Source organism: Oratosquilla oratoria, chromosome 39 (genome assembly GCF_046742065.1).
Source record: "Oratosquilla oratoria isolate Oo_2021 chromosome 39, ASM4674206v1, whole genome shotgun sequence".
Classification (NCBI taxonomy): domain Eukaryota; kingdom Metazoa; phylum Arthropoda; class Malacostraca; order Stomatopoda; family Squillidae; genus Oratosquilla; species Oratosquilla oratoria.
This window is the reverse complement of record NC_134815.1, coordinates 15,641,100-15,662,162: the sequence shown is the minus strand read 5'-3', so window position 1 is coordinate 15,662,162 and position 21,063 is coordinate 15,641,100. Positions and strand designations below refer to the sequence as shown.

Genomic DNA, 21,063 nt, shown 5'->3' with positions numbered 1-21,063 from the left:
ACTGCGCTTGTGACAGGATCGGAGGAGGAATTGAGGAAGTTGGTGACAGTGTTTGGGAGAGTGTGTGATAGAAGAAAGCTCAAGATAAATGTGGGTTAAAGTAAGGTGATGAGATGTACAAGGGGTGAAAGTGGCAGTAATCTGGAAGTAAGCAATAAGGGAGAGCAACTGGAGGAAGTGGATAGTTTTAGATATTTGGGTGCAAATGTGGCAGGAAAAGGTGGAGCGAAGGTGGAGGTAGAATGTAGATTGAGAGAAGCGAGTAAATGCCTTGGTGGTTTAAAAAGTGTAATGAGGAATAGACATTTGGGAATGGATGCTAAGAGGAGACTGTATGAAGGAGTGATTGTGCCAACAGCACTGTATGGGGCAGAAACATGGAACATAAGAGAGGAAGAGAGAAGGAGCTTGAATGTGTTTGAGATGAAGTGTCTGAGAAGTATGATGGGGGTTACTAGGCTTGATAGAGTGAGAAATGAGGAGGTGAGGAGGAGAATAGGGGTGGAAAGGGAGTTGGGAGATAGGGTTGATGAAAGAGTATTAGGATGGTTTGGACACATGGAAAGAATGAGTGAAGAAAGACTAGTAAAGGAGGTATGGAAGGCAGATGTGGAGGGAGTGAACATGAGGGGACGTCCTAGGATGAGATGGATGGATGGGGTGAAGGGGGCTTTGGGGAAGAGGGGAATGTCTGTTGAGGAAGGATGGGAGAGGACAGAAGATAGGGGTGAATGGAGAATGGTTGTATATGGAAAATGTTGTGATGCATGAGGTGGAATGGACGGGGGAATGGGGGGTGAGGTAGTGTGTGTGAGCAAAAATTTTGATGCAGCCCGAAGGGATTTCTCCCCGTCCTCTCCTTTATATGGGGGGACGGAGAGGGGGGGTCGCCGATTTAATGAAGCGGCCTCGCTGTGGATGTGCTGTATCTTGCGACACTGCTTCTGACCCAGGGCAGTGGACAGGGTGCAGGGATGACCCGTCATCTAGGAGGTGCTAAGATGGGAGGGAGGGTGGAGGGGTGTGGAGTGTTTTCGGGGATGGAATGGGTGGGAATGATTTTATGCCTTTTCCTTTTTGGCTACCTCCCTGGTAAGGGGGAAAAAGCCTTGGTATATGTATGTATGTATGTTTCTAAAGATACTGATAAGAAATTTGAATATGGGATATCCTGCAGCGAAAAACCTAACAGTTGGGAGAGTTTTGTGTATCTGGGCCCTGATTTGCATTCTGATGTCATCATGAGGTGATATATCCTAATCCAAAACTCTGCTTGATTATGGGCGAACAAAATCCTAATGTTAAACATTACATTACACAACAAGAGAAAAGCAACTGCAAACACTTAACTTGATTTCCTGACTCACCCTAAGGAGTGAAAATTCTTGCTGCTCTCTCATTCTCTGAACCTCTTTCTCTTGTTTCTCCAAATCTTGTGCCAGTCGCCCTTCCCATCCCACTTCATCTGGTGTAACTGGTAAAAGAAGAAAGATATTACTATGTCTGACCACTACAATACTTTATTACAATGGCCAATATGTAAAAAATAATAATAATAATGCATATATATTCACATCAACACTAGATCTTCACTTAAACACAGTAATGCAGAGAATCCTTTGTCTGTTCATTTCAACTGTTCATGGTTTCAGCCAGGTGGGGAAATAGATGATTGATTATTTTAGGAGAATGAATACATATCTATATCATATATATATTATTTGCTGGCATATAAGATGCACTTTATTTTTGAAAGTATAAAAAATTGCCATGTCTAGTGTTGCCATATTACAGATGGAAGGCCAAGTGCTGTAGGTTAAGGAGCCAAATGAGCATACTGGGTAATTTTTGCAAGGCACAAAATTTTTTGCATATGATGAAATAGAGAAAAGCCAAATCATCACAGTCTGTTATTATAAACTTACAAAAAATTGCTTACAATACATTGGCAATTACAAGGAAAGTTCATATTATCTCACCACAGCATATATAATCTACACCTAATAAATGCATTACATTACTTAACAACTGTGTTACCTTTAAGATTTTTTTCCCATTATCTAGAGCACTGTTTCCCAACCCCGGGGTCACAACCCCAAGTGGGGTCACCAAAACATCTTGTATGCTAAATTAATAACAAGCTTCCAAATTCATATTGCTATAATAAAAATTCAATTATGTTAATTTTGTCTTTTATAATCTTACATCTGTGGTAATTGTTATTGGGAATCTTAGTGTTTACCTTAGTTCAGGAAACTTTCCCTCAAAGTGTTATTTTCTTTGATTCAGGAGCCTTTTCTGAAACTTCCAACCATGCCTATCATAACTTTAAATACAATACGATTAAACTCCCCTCCTCTTTATTTTGTTTATTAAATCTATGTAACTATTTTGGTTTAATAAATCAGGAATTAACTTTGAGAAATTACTTAAAGTAAATATAAACCCATGGCCTTCTGAGCTCTTTTTGAACTCGTAAGAGTCCCTTGGTACACTGTGCTCACTAACGTCGGAACAGTCGTCTGATTACCCTGAGCTGACGAAGAAGGACTTCTTTTTTGCAAACCTCTAACCAAGGGATCACGTCTTCAGTTCAGAAAGCCTTCAAGATATTGCATTTCTAAACCAACTACTTTTAGAGATTCTACGTAGGTTAAAACAAAGGTGTCCGGTAAGTTCTCAAATATAAATATTGAATTATTAAACCGTAGTTTTCATAGGTTTAATCTTCTCTAAAAGTAGTCAATTTAATCTTCTCTAATTTGAGAATTTAATCTTGAATGTTTGAATTTAACTTAATTTTTTTGCAGTCTATTTCGACTTTAACTTAATCCTCCACCCTTTGTTGTGAGCTACAATCTAGCGCTTTATTATTTAAAGTTGTGATAGGTGAAAACGAAGGCCGGCTTACAGCCTGTCTATCCTCCTAGAATTGTCTCCTTTTAAGGAAGAGAGACAAGAATTAAGGGAAGTCCAAATGTTCTAAGGTTGGTGATTCTAGCAAATCCACTGGAGTTGATTCTGTAAAACTTCCCCTCCCTCCTATTGTTCTTCAACACTTTGAGAGCAATTCTCACAATCCCTTTGCCTACTTCAATTTTAAAAAGGGTTTTCAGAATGCCATTGCTGGTATTCCCAATCTGACTAATAGTCAGAAATTAATTTATTTAAAAGGGTATCTCAGAGGGGAGGCTTAGTGGAGAATTTACCTGTAGATGATTCTAATTATGACACTGCATTCCTTCTTCTTGATGATTTGTTTTTTAATAAGGAAGAGATCTTAGACAAGGTGTTAAATTCTATTATTAATGCACCTGAGGTCTCCAAGTTGAAGGACCTAGAAAGTTACATTAGGTCTGTAGATTCTAAACTACAAGACCTTAAGGGGATTGGAGTTGACTTTACTAAGGCTGGAAGCGAGGGCCTCCTTTTGATTAGTAAATTAATTTTAAATAAATTACCTAAATTTTTCTTGATTGAATTGTCTCGGGTGATTAATTCAAATTACAGTGAGATCTCTCATTAACGGACGTTAATTAGCTGTGTTTGTATTTACCTAGTTGTAATATATGGGTGGGGAGCTATGCTCGTGGTGACCAGTCTTTGTATCTCTCCACATCAAGTTTTATCTTAAAATCTTGTATATTGTTTGCACATACTGTTTTGTTGTCTAATTTGTTCCATGTATTTATTGCTCTGTGTGGGAAACTGTTCCTTTTCAAGTTTTTTCTATAACTATCCTTTTTCAATTTTTTTCCGTGTCCTCTCGTTTTACTGTTTTCCCACACTAACAGGTCGTTCCTGTCTAAAACTTCCATTCCTTTCATTATTCTATAGATAGTCAGCAAATCTCCTCTTTCTCTTCTTTGTTCAATTTGGATAGTCTTTGCTCATATGCTAGTTCAGCGAGTGGTTCAGCGAGTTGTGCTGTTGTTTAGTGCGTGCAATCACTATGCCACCCAAAAAACACTCCAAAACACCGAAAACACAGCAAAAACACTGCAACCACAGCTAATTAATGTCCGTTTATGAGAGGTCTCACTGTACTGTACCCCAATTTTAATCAACTTAAAGAAGTTTAAGTTTATCAATCTGTTTTAGACTTAAAATGGGATCTGATGACCTTAATATCAAACCCAGATGAAGTGATACTACCAGCTCCCTTGCCTTCAAGGAAAATTCCTTGAAAAAAAAACCCTGTTGATTCTAGCAAGGGAGTTAGTCACTCCTTTAAGGTCAATCCAGATCCCATTAAGAAGTCTATCTTCAGATGTAGATTTTGCCCCGCTTCTGACCATGCAAGTTCAAAGTGCTCTTCCTATATTCTCCTTGAACACAGAAAAGCTAGAGCAGCTCAATTAGGATTGTGTAACCAATGTTTGAATCATGGACATAGCTCTTTGGAATGCCCCGGGTTAAAGGCTGCTCTGCCTTGTAAATGTTTTGTGTGTAACAAATCTGAGCACCATGGAGCCATGTGTCCTATGGTTAACAAGTTACCTATTTCTGAAGGGAAAATGTTTAATTTCCATGGTTTATCAGACTCAATTGTTCCTTTGGTTTCCCTTCCTGTTGTCAGAGGCAAGAGAACTGCCCAATGTCTCTTCCTATTAGACACTGGAGCCCAGTTTTCCATCATTAACAAGGAATTGGTGGAGGACAAAGTAGGACCTTGTTTAAGTCCTCCTATGGACAAGTTGGTTTCTTCATTTGGTTTACCTCTAATGAATAAAAGAGGTTTTAATTATACTGCATACTTAAAACTCCCCTCTGGGATGAATCTGTTTAGTTTGTTTTTTGCAATAAAAGGATTCAACTTGTCCATACAAATTCCTTCATTATCCTCTGTACTCCAAAGTATGAACAATCATGAATTTTATGTTTCCCCTAGTTTTCCCAAGGTGAAGGGAGATCAACTGAAGGTTTTAGGCATCATTGGAAATGACATTCTACAAAACTGTAGTGTATTCACATTAAAGAAATGTTTAGGTTAATGGTGATATGCGCCTTTTGTTTTTGTTTTGTTAAATGTTGGTTTGCGCGCTTCTCGAAGCACCATGATGTAAACAGAGTGTAAAATACACACAGTGCCGAAAGCCTATGTTCCCTTCTACCCTTCTGTGTGACAATGAAGAGCAGGGAAACTGATTGGCACATCAGGAAAAGCCAATACATAACAATGGCAATGAGGGTCAAAGTGTTTTTTCTGGTGGTTTAGGCCAGAAAACAGTGATAAACGGTCATAATGCAGGAAAGCTTTCTTCAACTACGTGCATCATAACGCTGGGATAAGCTATGCTAAAGGTGACCACACAGAGTGTAGGTGCCTTTGCTTACATTGCTTACTGTTACACGGCACCGGACATCACTTGTTTTCTCCTACTTGAGAGGAGAAAGGGTTACAATTTCCTAAAGTGTCTGACAGTTTTCTAGCCACAAAGCTAGACCAGGGTGAAAGATGGCATCTTCAAACAAGATTGGGCTGTTTAACCCTGAAGAACTCCCTTTTGATGTCTATTTGGCTTTGTTTGAAGCCCATGTAGCCACACAGGATATAAGTGATGCTGGCAAGAAGAACCAATTATTTGTGTCCATAGGCACAAAAATGTTTGGAATTTTAGCAAATTTGACAGCACCAGATATGCCAACTACGAAGACATATGATGAGCTGATTACATTAATGAAATACCACTTCATTACAAAGCCATCCTATCACCGAAGCTTGTGTTCTTTTCAACAAGTGTAAAGTTGAAAAAAAAAACTGTGAAAGAGCTCTATGCAGACTTGAAGAGACTGGCAAAGGATTGCAACTTTGGTACCATGTTTGATGCCAGGCTGCGAGACCAGCTGTTCATGGCAGTAGACCATGAACCCTATTTCAAATATCTACTTGCCGAAGACCTGAAACTAGAAGCATAGACATCTTCAACACTCCTAGAACGCATTCTGTCACTTGAAAAAGCTCACATGGGGGAAGGAGAGAGGGGTAATCCCAGTTTATCAGGTACAGCGCAAAAAGTGCATAGCAAGACTGTGTCAAAGTGTAAGCATTGTGGTTTCCTGCATCCAAGTTCTGCTTGTAGGTTTAAAGACTCGGAATGCCACTATTGTGGTCAACAGGGTCATTTAGAGAAAATTTGTAGATTTAAGCAAAAGGATGCATACAAGCAAAATAACTCTAAAAGTTTTAAGAAAACGTAAAATCAGTTTCTGAACCTGAACCAGAGCATGAAGAACACCAGTGTAGTGCTTATGATGTTGTTGATAAAAGCATGTTGCTGAAAGTTTCTTGTAATTGTCTAAAATCTGTTAAACCAGAAATGTACAATTTTGTGTTAAATGATAAATCTATACCTTTAGAGATAGATTCTGGTTCATGTGTTTCATTGTTAGGTGAAAATTGGATAAAAGTACTAAATGTTAAAATGACTCCATCTTCCAAAGAATTGACTGCTTATGGAAGTCATCAAATAAAGGTAAAAGGTCAAGTTGATCTTGTAGTAAGGTTTAATAACTATAATACAAATCATATATTTTTTGTTACTGATTCACACTGTAATGATTTATGTGGAAGAGATCTAATGAACAAAGTAGGCATAAAGATCACTGGTTTAGATGAAGCTTTGAAAGTGAACTCGGTAAATGACATGGATGTTTCTGATAATCCTAAACAACTTTTGGATAGCTATAAAGTGAATGAAAATTTACCTATTAAAGGAGTTGAAGCTAAAATATATAAAAAAGATGCTACTCCTAAATTCATCAAAGCAAGGCTAGTACCCTTAGCACACAAAGAGTTGATATTGCTATACATGAGCTTGTAGAAAATGAAGTCATAAAACCTGTAGCTTATAGTGATTGGGCTTCACCCATTGTACCCGTCTTGAAGGATTCAGGAAAAATGAGAATTTGTGCTGATTTTAAGCATCTGAATGGTCAAATTAATATTGAGAAATACCCACTACCTAAGCTTGATGAAATGTTGGCTACAGTTGGAGATAATAAGGTGTTCTGTAAGCTTGACTTGTGTAATCCATATTTGCAAATAAAGTTTTCTGGAGATCAGTAATACCTTGTTATCTCAACTGAAAAGGGATTGTTTAAATACAAAAGATTACCTTTTGGACTGGCATCAGCGCTGGGAATTTTTCAAAGGTACATATAACAGTTATTAACTGATATTGATGGTTTGTTTATTTAGATGACATCCTTATATGTGCCAAGTCGAGAGAAGACCAAAGTAATAAAGTTAAGCTTGTTTTGAATAAATTGGCTGAAGCTAATGTCAAGTTGAATCTGGAAAAATGCAAGTTTAATAAAACTGTCATTGATTTCCTTGGCTATGTAATTTCTGGAGAAGGCTTATCTCCATCACCAAATAAGGTTAAAGCTATTCGGGATGCTCCTGTACCAGAAAACTTGCATGAGCTACAGTCATTTCTTGGATTAGTCACCCACTATAGTAGATTTATCCTTAAGTTTTCTGAAATTTTGTTACCACTCTATGATTTAACAAAAAACAATGTCAAGTTTGTATGGTCAAACCAGTGCCAAGTATCTCATAACGTCATTAAAGAAGCTTTATGCAAATCTAATGTCTTATCATGCTTTAATGGAAAGTCAAAATTGATTCTAGAATATGATGCTTTTCCAGTAGGTGTAGGTTGTGTATTGATATAGGTTGAAAATAATGTTGAAAAACCTATTCCATTCGCTAGTAAAAAACTTACTTCTGCTGAGAAAAATTACTCACAGACAGACCGGGAAGGGCTAGCATTAGTGTTTGGTGTCACAAAGTTTCAATACTATCTATTAGGTAGGAATTTTGAGTTGAGAACTGATCATAAACCACTGCTTGGATTATTTGGAAAAAACAAAGCAATTCCAATAAATTCGAATGCAAGATTAATCAGGTGGTCTGTTCTGTTGTCACAATATATCTATGATCTTGTTCATAAAAGTGGTAAAACCAATGTAGTTGCTGATGCTTTGAGTAGGTTACCTATTGATGATTGTATCAATTCAGGTACACCAACAGAATATGTGAAACTTATAGAAAATTTCAATGCTTTTAACTTTTCTTTTGAAGCTGTGCAGAAAATGACAAAAGAAGATCCTGTACTGAGTAAATTAATTTCTCATGTAAAATTTGGATGGACTAACAATTTGGATGTTTGTAGAAAATATTCTCATGTTAAAAATGATTTATCAATTCTTAAGGGTGTTGTTCTATTTAAAAATAGAGTTATTGTTCCATCTGCCTTAAGGGGGTACACGACACCTGGGGGGGGGGGGGTGAATTTGGTCAAGATATGGCATTTTTCAAAACTGTGTTCAAAATGTTCGTATACCATTTAGAGATAAATCCCGACAAATAATTTTCCAGCCGCGCGCAATTTAAAGGTCCTGGGTGAGGTTTAAAGGGACAGATTTAAAGGCGCAACCCACACTAGAGGGAGGCGTGCCACTTAGGACCTTCAGGCGCAGCGAATAACGTTGAAATTTGATTGAATTTACACTCGCCCAGTGTATCAACGGCCAATACGATTGTGGAGGGGAAGGGAGGAAGGTGGAGGGAGAATATTTCGCCAACTTTGTGCGAAACTAAGCGTTAGTTCCCGGCTAGCTCTGAAAAGGGAAGTACGCATGTCTCATGAGCTCTCATTGCAACCTATTACTTTAGCTAGTACATATTACTCTTTAGTACAGTCATCATGGGTAGCAAAAAGAACAAAAGAACATCACAATGACAAAAAACAGCAGTTAAAGATGGCAAGCAGTCAAAGACGACTAAAGATCTCACCACCTCTCACTCCACCACCGCCCTCACCTGCACCTCTGTGACGGTGACAGAGGTAAAGGACAACATTAGACTAAACAATTCAAAGAGGAAGATTAAATCCAAAGAAGAAAGCAAGAGGAAAAAGATCAAGGCTATACAGGAAGAAGAAAGAAGAAGGGACATCATATGATGCTGGAGGGGGTGCCCTACCAACATAGATTGGCGAGGGGAATCTGATGAGGAAAGAGAAGGCGCCCACTACTGGAAAATAAACCTCTTTCCAATGATTTAGATACCCTGAAGACCCCCAGCAGAGAGGTTTTATATGAAGAAACCGCCAAAGGTGCAAAAAAGCAAATTATATGATGTTGTCGTCTGTGCGTCGTCACTACTGTGACATACTTATACTTTAGTTTTTCAGTATTTAAAGTACTTATAATTAAAATATGTTGATAATTTTTACTGTACTTATTATATAATAAGAATTAAGCCAAGAAAAAATCAGTCAAATTGGTGAAACTATAAGCAAGTTACAGATATATTCATATTTCAAGTTGCCATATCTCCGTTCGATATTTTTCTACTTTTTTTAATCGTAAAAAATCTAATATACATCAGATTTAGATGAAACTTACAGGGAATATTACTTTTAGTAACTGCTAGGGCCGATCGTTCGAATATTTTGAATAGGATGAAAGAGTTCGGAGTAATAATGGAAACAAGAGCAAAAATATTTTATTTTTCACGATTTTTGCCAGACATTAAAATTGAAATGCCTGTATGCAAAAGTATAAAGGAAATTGTTCAATTACTCAATGACCGGCCCTAGGTGTGCCTACTGACTAATCATAGCCAAAATATAAAACAAATTGGTCCACGTATTATGGTGCTGTGCATTTTTAAATGTCGCTACTGGTATACGTACATGTGTACATGTGTACATACATCATTCTGCTTCACCTAAAATGTAGGCAATATGGATACCTATTTACCTGAGAAGTTTCAGCTCTTTACTCTAAATATTTTAGAAAATGACCTCCAGGTGTCGCGTACCCCCTTAAGAGCTAAAGTGTTAGAGCTACTGCATTCCAGTCATAATGGAATTGTGGCAATGAAAGCCAAAGCTAGAGAAAACATTTGGTGGCCCAAGCTTTCTGATGAAATTGAAGAGCTTGCAAAGAGCTGTAATGAATGTAGTGTTAGAAATAATCAAGCTTCTTCAACAGTGATACCATTTCACAACCTGCAGGTGCCACTGAAGTACTTCTTAATCATAATATTGACAAATCTATTAATGAACCTCATGTTCCTACTGAGCCTCTATTGAGAAGGTCAAATAGGTCAGTGAAACCTAGTAAAAGGTTAATAGAAACCATGTAACATTTTATTTTGTGTAAACCCATCAAAAATAAGATGGGAGGAATATGTAATGTATTCACATTAAAGAAATGTTTAGGTTAATGGTGATATGTGTCTTTTGTTTTTGTTTTGTTAAATGTTGGTTCACGCGTTTCTCAAAGCGTCATGATGTAAACAGAGTGTAAAATACACACAGTGCCGAAAGCCTATGTTTCCTTCTACCCTTCTGTGTGACAATGAAGAGCAGGGAAACTGATTAGCACATCAGGAAAAGCCAATACATAACAAAAACTTTCAGCAGTTTTCTATTGAGAAAGCCCCTTTATATGGTAGCCACTCTTGCAAGGTTATTAAACTTGCTGATAGTTTCATTCCATACGGGACCGGGGTTCAATATATCCCTCCTAATGAGAAACCTTTCTATATAAGGAGAATGATAAAGGGGATTTCTGAAAAGCCCTCTAATGAAGCACAAAATTCTGATGGCTTCAAATTTAAGGAGAAACCTTTGAGGATAAATCCCGAATCTGACCTTGGAGTTGATTCTTTAAATTGTATTGAGGAATACAATGGGGATTCTCTTATTTTCCACACTTCTTCTTTTAGAAACCAATGGAATTTCTCTAAAGAAACCTGAGAAGGAAACTTCCTATACTCAGTCTAAAAGGACTGTTAAATACTTTCCTCCCAAAAGGTTAGGCAAGAAAAAGTTACTTGTCAATTTCTGTTTAGAACCTGTAAGTTTACAATTTGATCCTTTCCAGGAAGTCTTTGTTAACTTTAATGCAGAATATGGTATTGATAATTTTTATTCTTTAGAATCTATTGGTATTAAAGAACAAATCCCTGCCATTGATGTTTTGGAAGTTGATAAATTTAAACAGCCCATTTGTGTGGAAAAAGCATTTGGTGGACCTTGTTCTCTCAAATTGATTGCCTTGGCAGTGGCACAAAGGGTCTATGACAAGCTTGAGCAAAGGGGCCCTAGGGAGGAGTATGAAGCTGTGTTTGACCAGCAAGAGGCCTTGGGTATTATTGAACCAGTTACTAAAAGAGTCCCTGGCAAAAATTTTATACCCCATAGACATGTGCTCAAGAATGATGATCTTGCCACCTCTAAAATAAGACCTGTTTTCAACTGCTCTCTCAGCTTGACTCATTGACTATCATGAACAACACACATAATCATACACATATCCCACACCAAGCCCTCTACACTCCCTCCTCTCCTGATATCACCTTTTGCTCCCCCTGCCTAACCCCAACAACATCATGGAGAGTGGTCAGAACCCTTGGTTCTGACCACCTTCCAATCATCATCACCACCAAAACAAGATGCACCCCAGTTGCCACAGACACACATATACACCAATTACAAGAGAGCTAACTGGGAAGTTTTTAATGAAGAGACAGAACAACATTTTGAAACACTTAACAGTACACCAATCACAAACATAAACAATGCTGTGCACACTTTTAATACAATCATACAAAACGCAGACAAGAGATACATCCCTAGAGGCAACAGAAAACCACGCAACCCCAACTTCACACCAGAAATCCAAGGCCTCATCAGACAACGAGATGCACTTAAACACAATACCCCCACACCTATCCCTCAAAACATAGCAGACCAAATACAAACACTTAACACTGTGATTGCCAATAAAATACACGAACAAAAAACAAAATTGGTAAAACTTTATCAATACACTTGATCACAAAACACCAGCAAATTGTACAAAACACTCAACAGCATTACACTATCCAACAATAACACAACACTCTCTCACGCAGCAATAATCACAACAACAGACAATTTATCCTCAAACAGACAACAAGCAAACACACCCATAAATCATTTTGCACAGACAAGCCATCTCACTTCTCACCCTGACAACCGACGCATTATTCAACATAAGAAAGACTTTCCTACAGACTCAGACTATACACCCTTCATAGACAGTCAGACAAAACACATAATACATAATCTCAAGCACTCATCTGCCCGTGGCCCTGATAACATAAGTAACATCCACCTAAAATACATTGGACCACAAGGTATACACGCACTCACAAACATTGCAAACTACAGTTATTCACACAACACTATACCCGACATCTGGAAGCATGGTAAAATAATCACCATTCCAAAACCAAACAAAGACCCAACAATCCCAACATCGCACCGCCTAATCACACTTCTCTGCACCCCCTCTAAAGTCATTGAATGCCTAATACTTAAACTTGTCACACCACATATTCCCCTTGCTGACTCACAACACGGTTTTAGGCCACTACACTCCACAAACACTCTTCTGATAAACCTCACACAAAGAATTTTAGATGGCATCAATTCAGATAGGCCCCACCACAGAACACTTCTTATAACATTAGACATTAGTAAAGCTTTTGATGCAATCCCCCGCCACAATCTAACAAATAAAAGATATAACACAGACATGCACAATAACACCAAAAGACGGCTGGCCAATTATCTGGCAGGTAGGAATGCTTATGTGTCATATAATGGCCAATCATCGCACATCAGAAACATTAAGAATGGAGTACCACAGGGCTCTGTTCTATCCCCCACGCTCTTTAATCTATACATGCATGACTTACCCACACCAGACACCTCAGAAATACAAATCTCTTCCTACACAGATGACATAACAATCACATGCACACATCGTAACACAGACAAAGCTGCAGAAATAATCCAGCCATACCTTGATACACTCAACACATGGCTCATCACAAACAGACTCAAAATAGCTCCAACCAAATCTACAGCAACACATCTTACCAACTGGACAAAAGAACACAAATACATACCTCATCTCTACATCAACAACACTCTAATACCACACACAAACACACCGAAAATTCTTGGTGTAACATACGATACATCCATATCTTTCAAACAACACATCACAAACATAAAAAACAAATGCACACCTAGACTTAACGCACTTAAGTCAATCACTGGAACAACATTCGGACAAAACAAAGAAACTAATACAACAATATACAAACAATGCATACGCTCAGTGATGAATTATGCGAGTCCTGCATGGGCTCCTAATCTCAGTGAGACACACCACAACACCCTTCAAATCATACAAAACAAAGCCCTAAAAACAATTACAAGCTGCACAAATACAACACCTACAGACCATTTACACCATGAAACAAAAGTCCTCAAAGTCAAAGACCACCTCGACATGAGAGGCATACAAACACTTGCCGCAGCCATCACAAACACATCACACCCGCTACACTACATAGCAGAACACCCACACACACCAAGAAACATTAAAACAACACCCAAAGACCTGTATCACACACAGATACTCTCTTCTCTTCCTCCACAACCACCAAATACCAGCCTCCGGAAACACATTCATAATCATATCACTCACCGCTCATTATCATTACCACATTGAAAGACAACACATTGCTGCATGTCAGACCCCCTGACATCCACCCTTCTGAATCCTCTCTCCCACGAAAGGACAGAGTCCATCTGGCCAGACTGCGGTGCGGCCACCACCCAGCACTTCTAAGCTACCAGAAGAGGCTGGATGACCACATTGTGAACAGCTGCCCAGGATGTAATACTTCACCCCATACCATACAACACATAATGGAAGACTGCATTATACACAATCATGCACGCAAACAACACAACATACACTCTATAAAGGATTTGTGGGAAAACCCACTTTTGGCTGTGGTATTCCTTGGGGAGATGGGACTGCTCGGACAGACAGTCTAGGGAACAACAGCTGTTCTCTCAAAATAGGAAAAGCCCCTTCCTTAAATGAAGCTGCATTCCCGGGAGTTGATTTGATGAACAACCTCCTCTCTCTCTTGTTGTACTTCAGAACCAAAAATTTTGTCATTTTAGCAGATATTATGAAAGCCTTCTTGCAGATCCGTTTGAAGGATGAGGGTGATCGTAATAGGTTCTGTTACTTTAGGAGAATTAACAACCAATATATTCCTTACAGAAATAGTACTATCATTTTTGGTTTCATCTGTTCTCCCTTCATATTGAACTTCATTATCCAACATCATCTTTCCATGCAACCTGACAGTCTAACTGCGTCCTTAATTAAGGATAAATTCTATGTAGACAATCTGGTCTACACTACCAATGACTTTTGTTCCCTCCCTGCTATAGTCGAGAGGATTAATGAGATATTGCTTAATAGAGGTTTACATCTCAGGGACTGGACATGCAACCAGACTTTTGCATGCATGGATTCTGGATCTTTAAAGCCAGACGAGCTGTTTTAAACATTTTGAAGGGTTGTATAGTTTGTAAGAAAAATAATTCCCATGCTGTTAACTATCCTTCTTCCTCTTTACCTGCCTCTAGAGTAACTTTAAGTGTGCCTTTTGCCCATACTGGTGTGGATTATATGGGGCATTTAAGGGTTAGAGACAGAAAAGAAGATAAGTTCAAGGCTTACATTTTGATCTTTACTTGTTTTAATACTAGAGCTGTCCATTTGGAAGTTGTGGATTCTATGTCCACTGATGAGTTCATTTTGGCTTTCGTTAGATTTACTAACATATATGGAATTCCTTCAGTAGTTTATTCTGATAATGCCAAATCCTTTATACAAGCGGGAAGTATTATTGGACAACTTCTATCATCTTCTGAATTTGAAGAGAAGTTTAAAACCTCCCCTGTTCAGCACAGAACCATCCCTGTTTATGCTGCATGGTATGGTGCCACTTGGGAAAGGTTAATTCAGACGGTGAAACAATGTTTCTATAAGGTATTGGGTAGGTCTGTTCCTTCCCTGGCAGAGATTACCACTCTTTTGTCTGATGTTCAAAAAAATTTCAACAATAGACCTCTTACTTATTGTTCCTGTAAAGATGAGGTAGATGTTATTACCCCTAATCATTTCCTTATAGGAAGGACCATTCCTTCCTTGATGTTTGGCGATTTGGAACAAGTCCCTGAATGGGAATTAGGAGAAGAATATCCTTCTCTTCTTAACTTAGTCATAGACTATAGGGATTATTTTTATGAAGAGTTTAAGAAAAGATGGCTGACAGAGTACTTGGTCAGCTTAAGGGAAAGGGATAGAGCTGCATACCACAGTTCTAGAAGCTGGGAAAAAGGTGATATTGATTTTTTTAAACTGCCTTTTAAGACCAGACCCTTCTGGCCCTTAGTTTGTGTTGTTGAAACTTTTCCTGACAAAGACCATGTGATATGTACAGTCTATGGCATTAAGCCCGATGGAAACTCTATCAAAGTCAACGTTAGACTTTTAACCACTTCAATACGGGACTTAAATCTCGCGGGCAGCAGCCAATGCCAGCCGTACGACGTAACGAAATAATATTCGCATCATAAAATATAGTCGCCGCTTATATCGATTGTTCTCTCTTTCACCCGCGAATTTTGAAAGCCACAGAGAATGGGATTAAGGGCGCATTTGGGAGAATGTAAAAACACAGGGGCGACTACAATAAATATAATCAAGACGCCGATATGGCAGCGTCGCGAATCCACTTGCTCCTCATGACGCCTACGTGTGCGGCACCGTATGGAAGGGGTTAATCCCTCTAGAACTCCATGCTGAGTTACATTCCTGTCATGAGGATGAATCCCCTGGGGATCCTATTTTGCAGGCTAGCGAGTTGGAGCCCTTTGAAGAGGCCTCAAACTTGGAGGAGGTTATTTCATTAGAAAACGACTGTGTCGCTCCGGAACCTACCTCTTTGAGACCTTCTTGTAAGACTGCACTAGCCTCTAGAGATCAAGTAAGGTCTCTAGCTCTTAAAAAGTTGTTGAAATTTTCCTCGAAAGTGTTGTATTCATTAAACACTTTCTTTTTGTTGTCGAGGAGGTTGTGGTAATTGTTATTGGGAATCTTAGTGTTTACCTTAGTTCGGGAAACTTTCCCTCAAAGTGTTATTTTCTTTGATTCAGGAGCCTTTCCTGAAACTTTGAACCACGCCTATCGTAACTTTAAATAAGATACAATTAAACTCCCCTCCTCTTTATTTTGTTTATTAAATCTATGTAACTATTTTGGTTTAATAAATCAGGAATTAACTTTGAGAAATTACTTAAAGTAAATATTAACCCATGGCCTTCTGAGCTCTTTTTGAACTCGTAAGAGTTCCTTGGTACACTGTGCGCACTAATGTTGGAACAGTCGTCTGATTACCCTGAGCTCAGGATGAAGAAAGACTTCTTTTTTGGAAACCTCTAACCAAGGGATCACGTCTTCGGTTCAGAAGGCCTTCAAGATATTGCATTTCTAAACCAGCTACTTTTACAGAACCTACAAAGGTCAAAACAAAGGTGATCGGTAAGTTCTCAAATATAACTACTGAATTATTAAACCGTAGTTTTCATACATCACCTTTCTTACACATACAGTGATACCTTGAGATACGATTGCCCTAACATACAAAAAATTTAGATATGATGTAAATTTTTTGAAAATTTACTCCCTAACATACGACAAAAATTTTGAGGTACGATGTGGTGATGCGTGTTAATTTGAAATGCCAACAGTAGGTGACAGACTGTTCGCTCAGCTCCCGATGATTCCCGACGCTTCAGTTTGTGTTGTCTTCTCGTTTACATCTTCGCTGTTTGTTTGTCGTGTTTGTGCCTGTTTTGTGTATTATTATTTCTATTTTTGTGTATAACCATGGATCCCAAAGGTAAGGACAAGGATAGTGAAAAAAATTGTCTCGATGGAGGTAAAATATGAAACAATTGCAAAACATGAGCATGGTGTGCGGGTGAGTGACTTAGCCAAAGAGTATGGACGCAATCCATCAACAATATCCATGATCATTAAGCAGAAAGATGCAATAAAGAAGGTGCAGCCTTCCAAAGGCGTCATCATTATTTCGAAGCCTAGAACAGACCTACATAATGAGATGGAGTGCCTACTTTTAGTATGGATTAAGGAGAAGGAGTTGGCTGGTGACTGTTACGGAAACAATAATCCCATAAATGACTATTGCTATCTTGCAAGACCTTAAACGTGATGCAGCTAAGGAGGGAGAACTATCGGAAGGTACTGTTGGTGAGGAATTTAAAGGCAGTCGCGGATGGTTTGGAAAAAAAAAAAATGCACTAGTATTCACTCTGTAATTAGACATGGAGAAGCATCCAGTGCAGATGTTAAGGCAGCTGAAGACTTCATAAAGATTTTTGAATCTACAGTAGCTCAAGATGGACACATACAGCAAGTTTTCAACTGCGATGAAACTGGGCTGTTTTGGAAAAAAAAAAAAATGCCTAGGTGCACATTTATTACAGCGGAAGAAGAGAGCCTACCCGGCCACAAGCCTATGATAGGCTTACTCTTGCCCTTTGCGCTAACGCTAGCAGCGACTGTAAAGTTAGGCCATTAATTGTGTACCACTCTGAAAACCCCAAGGCCTTTAAAGCTCATAAAGTTTTGTATTACAAGTTTTTAATCCGCTTTAATGTTTCTTAGATATAACTTCCTTTTGTGAAAATAATTTGTATTCTCTTTCGTGAAAATCCCGTTGTAAATTTATGTTAAGGCCATAAATTGTTAAAAATGCAGTTAAATATAATAATTCTATTGTCATTAATTCATTTGTTCCTGGATTATCTCTTGAAATGAACAACTTAATATTCACTAAACATGACAGTGGCGACCTCAGTTCCAGGAATGATTCACGTGCTTTGTATTACTAAACCAATTTTAAACTAGTGCTTTGCTAGTATTTTTTCTACTAAGGATTTTCTTTTTACTATTGATTTTTTTTTTTTCGTCAAAATGGAGAGCATCGTAAGTGACGCTGACACGGAAGTGTTTTTATCACAACGGCCCTTGGTTGAAGCTTTGAGTAGGCTGAGCGTTCCCAAACTACGGATTTTAGCATCTTTTCAGGGATACAACTTAACACGTAACATAACGTTAGGACCCGATGAGGGATTTTTGAACGAGGCCAGGATGCCGACAGCAGAAGTAGTGAGGGAGGAGCCGGCGGAAAACCCCACGCCGGAACAGGATATTACGATATCACGCCAATTACAGCTCCAACATGAGCTCACGCAGGCACAGATACGGTTAGCGGGGGTGAGTCACAGTGGTAGAAGATCTTCTCAGTCCACCTTCGAATTAGATAAGGCAATGAGGTTAGTTCCTACTTTTTCAGAAAGTCACCTACACGACTTTTTCCCTAGTTCCGAAAGGCTGGCCACATGTCTGGAGTGGCCGCGCTCGTATTGGACTTTCTTATTGCAACAACCTTTCAATAGAAAGGCATTGAAAACTTACATGGCCCTGAGAAGGAAGCCAAAGATTATGAGGTAGTGAAGCGCCAGGTGTTAAGTGCATACTCGTTAATACCAGAAATGTATAGGCAGAGATTTCGCGAGTGTAAGAAGACGCAGGAGATTAGCCACTTAGAGCTGGCTCGAGTTAAGCGAGAGGTCTTTTTAAAATGGAGAGCTTCGGCTGTGGAGGATTTTGAAAAGTTCGTTGAGCTTATCCTTTTAGAGGATTTTCTAAACGTCGTGTCGAAAGATGTAGCCACGCACCTCTCAGATAGGGATCTTTAGGGATCTTTACACTTTAGAAGAGGCTGCCACTAGGGCCGATGAGTTTGTCCTAGCCCGAAAGGACGTACATCTGCCCCGCCCACCTACTGGGTCGTTTAATCAAGCCCAGTCGAAGGGACGCCAGTGCCAAAGAAACCGGCTAGTCCTCCTTCGCAGGGCCAAGATAATACACAATTTACACTCCCCAGGCAAACAACGCCGAGCACTCCAGTGCTCCTTCTGTGGTAAAACCGGACATGAGGCAAAGTTTTGCCACCATAGACACCGGGAGCAACAGGAAATGATGATGGTGGGCCTGATCGTAAGTGAATGTACAAACCAGGCGCCTAATGAAAGATACTAGGATTTCCTAAGGGGAAGGTGAGAAGACTGGAGAGTGGGTAGGTACAGGGCTCCCATTGGGAAGGTGCACATGGAGTCTGAGTGTTTTGAAGAGATAGGAACAGTGGCTGTCGTGTCTGAGCTCCCTGTTCAAGGTATTTATGTGATTTTAGGGAATGACATGGCAGGAGGGAAAATGGGGAAAACCTCCCACCCACCGATTCCCCAGGTGAAACCAGAGAGCTCCCCAGATTTTAGGAAGTTAGAGGAGAACATAAGCATGCAGCCAAGCGAGGGTTACGACCTCGTCGCTTTATTTTCGGAGACTAACATACGTGTTAATTCTGCCCCAGAAAAGATTTTTTCAGGTAGACAGTCGCTCATTGCAGCCCAGAGTGAGGACAAGGAGTTGGCCCCACTTTTGGAGGAAGCGAACGAGAAGACGAGACCGACATATGCCTTTCATCTTCGTGACAGGGTGATGTGATGAAGGTGGTTACTGCCTACTTTTTCAAAGGACGACTCGACTTGGGCAGCTGGTCTTCCCTGCTGCTTACCGAAGGGCCCTCTTGGAAGTGGCCCACAAGAGATGTTTTGGGGGCCACCCAGGCATCCGTAAGACCTGCGAGAGGCTAAGTCAGGCCTTCTTTTGACCAGGCAATCGGAAGGACGTCACACGACACTGCCAACAGTGTCACATTGGTCAAATACCCAGGGCTACCAACCAACGGGAGAAACCGGAACCCTTTTCTGCAATACAGCTGGATGTCATGGGACCTCTCGACAAGACATGGAGAGGAAACCGATTCTTGTTTACCCTGGTCGATACAGCCACCAGGTATGTGGAGGCTGTAGCTACGAGAAGTGTCACGGCGACAGCAATAGTTCGTCACCTCACAAGCACTTTTAGTCAGTTCGAGGTACTGTACTGTGTGCAGGTGAACGGTGCTTCTTTTTTGGTGACGGTTTTAGTTACTGCACAATGGCCGTAGTGGAAAGAAGCTGCCAGACAATCGAGTTTATTCTGCGCAAATATGCGTTTATTTTTTAGTAATCGTGTGATGATCGCTTCCCAGCTATTGTGTTAGGGATCTAGGGAATTTAGCCTTTTAGAATGGATAGGAGAGATTAGACAACTTAATTTGAGTAATGGAAAATTGATGCAGAACACTTGGACGAGTCTCAGTCCTGTGCAAAACACTGGTTTGACAAGAAGGCGACTTAGTGCTGATTCTTCTGCCATTTAAAGGAAACGCTTTGCAGGCTAAGTATCAAGATCTGTACCGAGTGGTTTAAAAGGGTGAGGGTAGCCAATTACGTGATTGCTCCACCAGATAGGAGCCGCAAACAGTGGCTGTGCCACATCAACTTATCAGAGGGTTACCGCGTGAGGGTCTCTGAGGAGCCTTTAGGGGCTCCCGTTTGCTTCACGGGCTCGGCCAAGCAATCCGAGGACGCCCCCTGCCGACTTTCTCTGTTGGGTGTCTGGTCTGAGAACACCGCTGCTCTAGTCGGAACTGGGGGACCTGAACGTGGAGCGGAATCAAGAGCTGCTCACTGTGAGGTATAAGTACTTCGAGGTGTTTAAAGACGGTCCGGGGCTGGCCACCTTAGTAGCTTACAACATTGGTGGAGCTTATTCAGTATAGAGTGCACCCTCATAAAGTGCCCTTGTTACAGAATGAGTTTGATGTCATGTTGCAAATGGGCCTCATTCGACCAGGTACAAGTGTTGTTCGCCCATTTTGCTTTTGCATAAGCCAGACGGTAGCCAGAGGTTTTGCAGCAATTTCCACAGGAAATAAGATCACCAAGGATTCTTTCCCTTTGTCAAGGATAAAGGATTGCATAGAGCACGTGGGGTAATCACATTTTGTCTAAGATATATGTATATATTCAGATTGCCCTGTCCCCCTTGGCTCAAGAAAGTTGTTGCTTTACCACTTTAGGACAGACATACCTCCTTTTATTTATTTATTTATTTTTTCTTCTGTAAGTCTCCACCCTC

At 39.8% G+C, this 21,063-nt stretch overlaps 1 protein-coding gene across 1 annotated transcript in view; it reads right to left on the bottom strand.

Moving 5' to 3' along the window:
- Positions 1 to 21,063, bottom strand: part of LOC143020302 (zinc finger-containing ubiquitin peptidase 1-like) — a 253,045-nt gene that overhangs the window by 175,842 nt on the left and 56,140 nt on the right. Inside the window, exon 4 of the mRNA XM_076176566.1 lies at positions 1,368 to 1,474. Coding sequence (XP_076032681.1) covers positions 1,368 to 1,474 — 107 coding nt within the window. The remainder of the gene's footprint in view (positions 1 to 1,367; positions 1,475 to 21,063) is intronic.